The 9,569-nt window shown below is 39.2% G+C and overlaps 1 protein-coding gene across 2 annotated transcripts; it reads right to left on the bottom strand.

Moving 5' to 3' along the window:
* Window positions 1–5,311: 5,311 nt before the first annotated feature.
* Window positions 5,312–9,024, bottom strand: LOC128857858 (E3 ubiquitin-protein ligase RNF185). 2 transcript variants are annotated; one of them, XM_054093647.1, is made up of 4 exons: window positions 8,838–9,024; window positions 6,851–7,471; window positions 6,099–6,265; window positions 5,312–6,039 (listed from the first exon to the last, which is right to left on the bottom strand). In XM_054093647.1, the coding sequence occupies exons 2-4, from the start codon at window positions 7,429–7,431 to the stop codon at window positions 5,939–5,941; spliced, it is 849 nt and encodes a 282-aa protein (XP_053949622.1). In that variant the 5' UTR covers window positions 7,432–7,471; window positions 8,838–9,024; the 3' UTR covers window positions 5,312–5,938. The 2 variants fall into 2 exon arrangements, with proteins under 2 accessions (XP_053949622.1, XP_053949623.1); XM_054093648.1 differs by lacking the exon at window positions 8,838–9,024 and adding an exon at window positions 8,273–8,527.
* Window positions 9,025–9,569: the final 545 nt, after the last annotated feature.

Raw genomic sequence — 9,569 nt, forward strand, 5'->3', positions numbered from 1 at the left:
ATTCTACCAGATATACTCATACTCGTACACACAAATACGAGTATTCATAAATAATAGCCAGTGCAGGTGTTATGTTTGCATCAATTACTTTAAGGTCATTTGATTGGCTTATCAAAACTATATTAGAAATTCACTCAAAAATTTAAAGTGAAAATGTCAAAGCTTATCCGTTATTGTGCAGACGGGTAGGCAATTGTGTAAGAGAGAGCAAAGAGAAAGAGAGCAACTTTGCATAAATAATTCATCACTTTCGTTCGAAAGGCACTAAAATAATTTTTCATGTGAAAATCAATTAACCGTAAAGCCATGAATTATAAATTTAATTTCTTACTGTCAAGCAAGCACTTGATTCAATAAAACTTCGATAAATGTATGGCTTGAACCAAAGCAATATGCCGTCAATTAATTATTTACATTGACGCAAAAAGTAATTGCAATCAAGTAACCGAAATGCGAAATGAATGATTTATCTTGTGCCAAAATATCACTTGTATGCGAGGTTTGCCTTTAATATTTTGCGCCCTATATAGTCCGGGAGCCAGGGGTCGATTTTGGACTGCATATTTGTACCGTTAAATTCTTGACTATACTTGAGATTTAGCTTTCATGAATTACGAAAGTGAACGTCAGCTGGCGCACCCGCGGTGGGTGTGTTTGTGGGAGAGTACCAAACGTATCGAAAAAAAAATTTCTACCAACTCATTTAATACCGGCTGAAATTTTTTTCATGTATTGTTGACATTTAGTAGAATAAAAACAAAAATAGTCAGCTGCGAGGTAGAGGGGGAAACACGTCAGCTGAACTTGTAAAATAAATTAAAAAGTAAAATTACTTTATGCCGATTGACAATTTTTTACATAATTTTGGATACATATGAAAATATAATAATGATGGTCAGCTGCGTTTATAGCGTATTAAAATCAGTCGGCATGAAATGATGTGGTCAAAAAGACTCCAAGCTCCCGGACTAATAACAAAAACATAGTAAAATAATAATGAAAATAGCTTAATTGTTTTTTTTAAATATTCCCCTTGGAAGTCAATACACTTCTGCATTCGCTTGAGCCAAAGAAAAGCACGTTTGCCCCTCAGAAGTGTATACCTCCAAAAGTAGCTATTTAAAGGCTTGAAAAGCATCTTGAGGCCTTAAAAAACCTTGACCTCGTATTTTACATATTTTAGATATTCGGGAACAGAAATAAATCATTACGTGGCAAATTAGGATTGTAGAAAGGATGACCTATTAATTCGATCTTTTGACTGCTCAAAAACTCTCTTGTGTAAGCCGATACGTGAGAACTCGCATTGTCTGGCATTGGTGAAGGATAATTCGTCTTCGACAGTTGGTTTTCCTTAATTCTCCAAACGGGTCTATCCACGCCGGCGATTTGTTCGAAATGTAGCGTTTATTCAGTTACGTTTTTATGTTGATTCTGTTGTCAGGGTTGCCCGTCCAGTCTAGTATCCACAGTTGTGTACCACTGAGAATTGATTGTTTCAAATTTTTCTAATGGCACAGTTGCGACATGACCAGATTTTCCCAAAATAAAAGCTTTGCTTTGGGGATCTTCTGCGAACAAGATTTGTTGAATTAAGCTCGCCTTGGAACACCCATACTCCATATGGCTGTTTTGTTTTCGGCTTATATACATATATACGAGATTTATCATCTGTCAAAATAGCATAGACGTGATTTAAACAATCGTGACTGAATATTTTCAACATTTCCTTACACCAATCGGCACGAGTCCTTTTTTGGGAAATTGTCAAATTATTCGATATCCATCGAAAACAAATCTTCTTGACGACTAAATGTTCATGCAATATTAAATGTATGCTGGTACCACTAATGCCCAAAGATGCCTTTATCATGCGATATATCACATGACGATCTTGCCTTATCAACTGACACACAGCATCGATTGTTTTCACACAACAATCATTGTTGAACGGGTTTCACAAAATACATCCTGCAAGGATCGATAACCACGTTGGAACTTATTGTAGCAACGTTTTACAGGGGCTAAGTTAGATGCTTAAACGACAAAAATCGCAAAAAGTTGGTCAATGCACTTCTGTATAGGTAATCCGTGTCGGGAATCGTAATAAATCATCGCACGAAAATTGTCCACATTTTATTCTATCTTTCGGCCGAGATGAATTTTTCAACTCACTGAAAAAAGCACATAAGTCAAAACGTTTTATGAATGTTTATGCTAAAAATACCAAACTTTTTCAAAAAAATTATGATATTACAGCTTATCTCACGTAGTATTGCAAAGGTGCAAAACATAAAAGGCAACCCTCGTATAACGTAAATTAGCATCAATCACATGCCTTACTGTACAAAATTAATTGGATAGTTGATAGTTAAATTACACCAACATAGCCTATCTCATCTAACGGTAGGCGCAGAAAACGTGCTATTTCGGTTGGGTCCGGAGGGAGAGGGGTGTTAGGTGAGTAGGTTTAATAGAGCATATGAAGATATGGTAAGTATCGTGCGTTGTGCCTTCACATGCTGGACATATGTATATATGTTGGGTATATCGTAGTCGATTTTGGATAGGTAAGAGTTTAACAATAACGCAATTGGGCCAAAGTTAAGCGGTTCTCGCGCAGGAGCTGAGGTTCTTCATCTGCAATAAGTTAGATTGGAATCCGATGACGACATTCGGGGGTCGGGAATTTAGGAAAGTGGTAAGGGTCTCCCGATGAATGTCGTTTAGTGTTTGCCTTTATACTATCCAGTCCGGTAGTTGTAAATGTATTTTATCCTGGATCTCGTCAGTGTAGTTTGAGAGATGTCTCCTGGTGTGCCTGGGAGGTGGCTCGGGCTCAAGCAAATGTCTGCAGGGGAGACACCTACGGTAGCATTCAAGCAGAAACTACTTGTTGAGCATTTTGTTGTGCTCCTTTACAAGAAGCATCGATGCTTCATTGTGTGGGTGTTGCAGGGGAGACATCAGAAGACATCCCACGGCTGTCCTGAAAGCAGTATTTTTACAGGTTTGGAGCTTTACCCGGCCGACCAATTTCTTTACGTGTCGCCAGCAACATTTCTTTGTCTTTGCCTTAAATACTGGTGGCAAGCAATTTTAGGGCCTTCTTGCGGTTTTGTATCTTAGTAGCAATTGCGGTTGTTTGATCTTTAGCTTTAGTTTGACCTCCTTATCCCAGGTGGTAAAGATCGTCGCCGAGGATTTAGTGAGGGAAAATTGGAAATTTCTCGCGGTGAAAAAGCGAGAAAGTGTCTGGTGGTTGGGGTATCTTCGATATATAGAAGTTGAAAAGCAAGGCAGAAAGGACACCACCATGCAGAGCGCATTGCCTTATCCTCCTCTGTTTTGAGTTTTGGTCTCGAAAGATGACTCACGATTGGCGACCACTCAGAAAGTTCGCGGGCCACCTCTTCAGTCCCGTCAGGAGGGTCAACTGTATAATATCGTCTAGTAACGTAGATTGGATGGCAGTTCCGAAAACTTGCTTCAAGTCCAACGCTACTAGGATAGTCCTCTCGCAGGGGCAGTTTTGGTTAAGCCCGCGGTGTTAATGGTAGTGAGTGCTGTGGTGGTACTGTGCTCTCGGCGGAATCCATGCTGTCATGTGGCTGGGGTCAGGTGTTTCGTATAGAGTTTTCATCAAGAATTGGTTGGCGGGTGTCCCAAGTTTCAGTAGTGGGACCACTCTCCCTGCTTTTCACTTATCAAGAATTATGAGAACTACATGGACAAGTTGGGCCAATGGCTTTAGAAACTTTTGCTTTCTTGATGACCACCTAAAGCTCTTCGCTGAAGAAATTAAGTGGTGCACTCTTGTTCAACCGGCTGGTAGCACGATGTGGGGACCTGTCGGCCGGAGGATGCAGTATGAATTGCGACTAAAGCAGCTCGCTCATCTCTTCCGACGAAGTGCAACCGCTAAAAGTTATTGCCACCTTATCGTTGTAATTCGTCGGGTTCGACAAGGACATTACGGTGGACCAGAGCTTACTTACACCAATGGCTGTTGTTATTGTAGCAGCATAAACATGCATCATACTTACATACGGGGATTGCTGCTGGAGTGACAGTCCTTGGCCAGATATAAATTCGGGTCCTTTCGGTAACGTAGAACAGATTGTCGTGAAAACGTTGGCCAGATGTAGGTGGTCATGCTCAATTGCTAAAACGGCTGCTTCAGCAACCTTGCGGAATGCGCGTTCACCCAGGCGTCCTCGGTAAATTTCGCGAAGCCGACCCAGTTAGCTTTGTTAAAGTTAATGTATGACCGGTGATTTGCAGAGGCAAAGTCGGCAGGTCTCTCAATCGAGATGGTAATGCGTTGATGGTCTAAAGTCAATGATAGCATAGGTCGCCAGGTTATGCTATTTATCAGACCAGCTAGCACTCGTTAGGCCAGGCGAGCTGCTGGAATTGCCCACTATCCTGGTGGGGGCGTCGTCATTCACTGTGAAAAATGTCGAGTCGGCTATCTGCTCTGCATTAGCGTCACTTACTACCAATCGGGTTTCACCTCTGATAAGTGCACCTATTTCATGGTGATATCCAGCCGGGTAGCAGGTAACAGGGCCTATATGTGTAAGTATACTAAATATTTCGAGCTTAGCATCGCATGGCCGAGTTGTTTCGTTCTGGTGATCTGCTTGGAACTGTAAAGTTTCGATTTATGGTGCTGGTTTGTTGTGCCATTATGTTGGTTGAGGCAGCAGCCGTAGAGGTTGACGGCGCCAGATGGCTTGAGCAACATGTTTTCACATACCGTGTGGACCACTTCTTGGGCTTTTCAAGGTCTGAGTAGGTCTTAAGATAGTATCACCCGTCGCTCTGGTTGCATCTAACCGATGTTGAGTTGGGGTTGAGCCGCAGCAGAAATATACTTCAGGTCTAGGGTTGGACTCAATGCCAGCCCTGTACAGAAGTGTTTGGAGCAGCCTGGCTGCATAGAGTTGCTCCAGCGACGATAGACGTAGGGTGAGGTACGGTGCACTTGGCAGAGTTAGTTTATTTGGGTGACAGCCCTTGATCGGAAAAAACCCGCCCCGAGTCATTCCGGTAACGTAGAACCGGTTGTCATGAGATCAAGTCTGGTATGCCCCGATATAGCACGTAGAATTCGTATCTCCGTGGAGTTCATAATTTGCTGCGCTGCGGAAGTTTCTGGTCAAGTCTCTACTTCGGCTCGAGTTTCTGCCGACAATCGCTTGATCAGAACCTCTATTGTAAATTACCGCTACTTTTTACCTTTCCTTGGTTTTACACCGACAAAGTGATATCGTGAAATCATTCTAAAATCAATTGCATACATATATTCGCATAAGAAGTAGTATATAGTATAGAATTTTATTTGGGATACAAATAACCAACTATTAGACTAAAATCCATTGACATATTCAGTTCATAATCTTAGTAATCACAAACACCTTTGGGGAATTTTGAATTCTTTTAAAATGTAATATTTAAATAAAAATAAAATGTATAAAAAGAAATCAGGAATTTTGAAAACTAGGAAGGAGATGCTTGTAATTCATATAAGTTTCTGCAAACGTTCGTCGCAACTTGTGACTGTTAGTAGTTTGTTAGCAAAAGATTCCGATTAATTCTACAAAATTATTTGTAGTTATTCACAAACGCCGTTGTTGTGAAAGTTTTTCATTCAGTTTCAAGTCCAGTTTTCAGTTCTTTGCACACATTTATTAATTTTTTTTTTTTTTTTTTATAATTTTACCTTTAAAGATCTTTGCTTTTTTATATTATTTCTCAGTGTAAGTATGTATAATTTCGTATGTAAGTGGGTTCAATAAAATGCATACAAGTATAAAGTTAGAATTCTTATTAATAATCGCAAGCATGGAGCAACAAATTAAAAGAGGGCTCTTTGCACAAATATATTGTATATTATTTATGTATGTAAGTATAACCAACTAATTTAGTATTGCTATGCGAACAACAACCAAGCAATGCACAAGACTGCCAAATACAGAAATAATTTGGATAATTGCTGCTCATCTTCGAATTGTGTTGTGCCACGATTGGCGGCTGAAAAGCACAACATTTAGTATTGAAGTAGAAAACAAAGAGTATGGGAAAGTGCTTACCGGCTGCTCGTGGTTCGCCAAAATTAAACGATGAAGCGAAATAGCCAAACGGAAAAGCACCAATACCGAAAGACATATGGAAACCATCACCAAAACCGAATCCTTGAAAGCCTTGCTGTGGTTCCGGCTCAGTGCGCTGGCCAGCAGGGCGTGGTGGTACTTTATTTCTGATAAAAAAATTAAACATTTTATGGGTCAGAGAGTGCGGTTTAACTGTATACATGAATGTATATTAGGGCGGGTCGATTTAAAAATCGCTCATTGCTCTGTGAAAATCGTATTCTAGGGATCAAAATAAGAAACTTTGCCGAAGGAACCATACCTCTAAAACGAATTCTGATGTCCCCCAATTTGGGTCAAACGAAAAATCCCACTTTGACCCATTTAGAGTGCTCCAATCGAGTCCAAATGTATGACCAACCCCCACTAACTTTGGACGGCCGATCCACCCATGCCAGTGGCACACGCCCTGGAACTCCCCTGGGGGGTTCCCCATACAATCATTGCAAAATATCACCATTTTTGGCCTTTACATGAGAAAAGAAACTAAAAAGTTCGACCCAAATTGGGGGACATCAGAATTCGTTTTAGAGGTATGATTCCTTCGGCAAAGTTTCTTATTTTGATCCCTAGAATATGATTTTCACAGAGCAATGGGCGATTTTTTTGCCTCCCCACAAATCGACCCGGCCTAATGTATATAGTTCAAGATTGAAAACCACAAAAAACCAAAATATTTTCATAAATCTTACCTGGGATCCTCTTGTTTGGTACTATTGCGCCCGTATAGCGGAATCACCTTATCTTTACCAATAGCTGCTTTGCATACTGGGCATAATTTACAATTTGGACGTGTTTCCAACCATTGATGTAAACATGGCCAACAGAAGAGATGACCGCATAAACTGACTACTGCATCCTTAGCAGTATCGAGACAAATATTGCATTCATACATCGAATCGTCAACCTTTTCTTCTTCTACATTGTTATTGGCTTTAGAGTCCCCATTGGTGCTGGTTTCTGCCTTAATGCTGTTTATATTTGCGGTGGATTCACTTCCTAGTGCGCTGCCTGGAAACGAATACGCTGTGGAAGATGTGATTTTCGGTACAGCATTAATGGTGGCGGCATCATTAGCTGTGACATTAACGGTTTCAGTTGTTCTTGACGTAGATGCGCTCTGTGTAGCATTTTGAGTTTGTTCTTGCTCGCCGCTTGCATTACCAAAACAACTCCAATCGTCAGCTGATGCGACTGGCGGTGCTGACGGTGCGCCATGTGATGTGGTGGGCAATTCCGGCGCTGAAGGGGCGTGCGTTGTTTGTGTTGACATGCCGGTAAATAGAGTTGAAAACAAATGTTGTCAAAATATGCTAGAAGAATTCAAGAAACGAGTTTTATGTTAGTCATTGGAAAGTTTACTTAAGAATTAGGTGCAAGGCGTCATTGTTTTTTTTTTTGTCTAGTTCAGCTCTAATTAACATTTATGCATATTTAATTACGCATGCATATTCAGAGTGGAAACGCCCAGAACGTCAACATGTCTAATGTGAATTTGCGCAAATTGCTTGCACTATGACCGCAACGTGGTGTATCTGCATTATTGGTAGTAGTTATTTTTAGCACCAAACTAACAAAGGTTTGAAAACAGGAAGAGATTACCAAGCACGAGTTAGTATGTGCATGCTAAAATATTTGTTTTACAGAAGTAATACTTATTTAAAACGAGCCAGATTTTTTCAATAAACAAGTTGCGATTTCACTTTCCGCAGCTATAACATTTTGAGGTTTCCTTAGCGAAACCAGTTTAAAATTATATAGCGGCGACATATTTGCTTTTCTTTTTGCTCGGCACGGGTAACAGATATTGTACATACATACATACATATGTATATTAGCCAGCGGCAGGCTAACAAAACCTGACTTGCAAATTGGATTCTTATCGCAATATGTGCAAACATACATACATATATATGTATGTACTTACATACACACTTTATTTACTCACTGCCTATGAGATAAGAGCAAATTTTTTTAAATTTTCAAATACTCCATATCTGGAGGCGGCAAGTGTCGCTGGCGGAATAAATATTATGAAAAATCCATTTTTTGTAATATACTTTTGTTTCTTAAATACCTTTTAATACGTCCCAAATAAGCACATATATACGCACCTATTCAAAAACACAATTAGCAGAACTAGTTAATCCCAGCTTGTTGTAACTCAAAATCCTAACTGCTGTAAACTTTAGATTTAAAGAATTGCTCGTTTAGATGCGCTGACGTGTAAGTCACGGCAAGTAATTAGCGATTTTTCCCGTTCACTACGTTCTTCCGCATCACATGCCCACTGTCTACGTGCTCATATCAACACTAATACAACTCCAATGCCGTTGTGTGAATTGGCGTTTACCACCACCACCACCTCTTACAACAATACAACCCCCAATCAACACCTACAATTCTGTGCCCCTTATTTTGGTTCTGGCTGCTTTGGTGTGTACTTTGCCTTTGTTATGAAAATTTTTCGCATAATTTACATTATGCCAGATGTTTTTACAACACATATCAGATGTTTTTTTAACTTTCTTTTGTGTATACAAGGGCAAAGCTTTCTCCACTATCCCCATACAATTTTATTGCGTATTTTTCCCCAACACCTTATTTTCACAATCTTGCAAACAAAAAAATAAGAAATAGCGTTTCTACTTCACCTCCCGAAGGTCGAATAACACTTACTTGATCCACCCGATTTTCTTCTGCAACTGTTTTACTCGAAAATTTCAATGTATCGAATTCGCTAAGAAATTAGTTTAAAAAAAACACAATATTTGAATTTTTTTAAATATTATTGTATTTTCTGTATCAAAGTTAATTAGATTAAAGCTGTTCTTTTCTTTCTCTGTTGATTACTTGTGACGTTTTCTTTTATCAGCTTTCCATTATTCCAATTCACAGTGTTGCATTCCGAGTGCTGAGTGAGCGAACGCGAATATTAACACCCAGCTGTGTTTCATGCGCACTTGCAAGTAGTTGAAGAACAACGCAATGAGGAGGTTATATTCTAAACTATTATCTTTTTTTGTTTTGTTTTTGCTTTAGAAATTAACCGTCTTAATTAAATTAATTTACTAGTATGCATTAGTAAATATTTTGAAATTTTCAAATAGGCGTTTGAATGTATGTCAAAGAAGTGGTTGTAGGCTTTTTTGCGGTAGCGTTGAACGGGAAATTTGAAACTTAATAAAATAAAATTTCAAGACAGCAATTTGCATATCAAATACCTCGAATAAAACTTATTTAGCATACAAAATTGGTGTTCAATTTATTAATAAACTACCATTTTAATTATTATTTTCATTCTAGTTGTTTTTTTTTTTACATTCTAAATTTTATTACCATTCCAGATATTATTATTGGAAAGCAAATGCAACACTGCCCGCTGCCAAACTTCCGCCTCTACTTCAAAAA

The sequence above is a fragment of the Anastrepha ludens genome, chromosome 3 (assembly GCF_028408465.1).
Source record: "Anastrepha ludens isolate Willacy chromosome 3, idAnaLude1.1, whole genome shotgun sequence".
Taxonomy (NCBI): domain Eukaryota; kingdom Metazoa; phylum Arthropoda; class Insecta; order Diptera; family Tephritidae; genus Anastrepha; species Anastrepha ludens.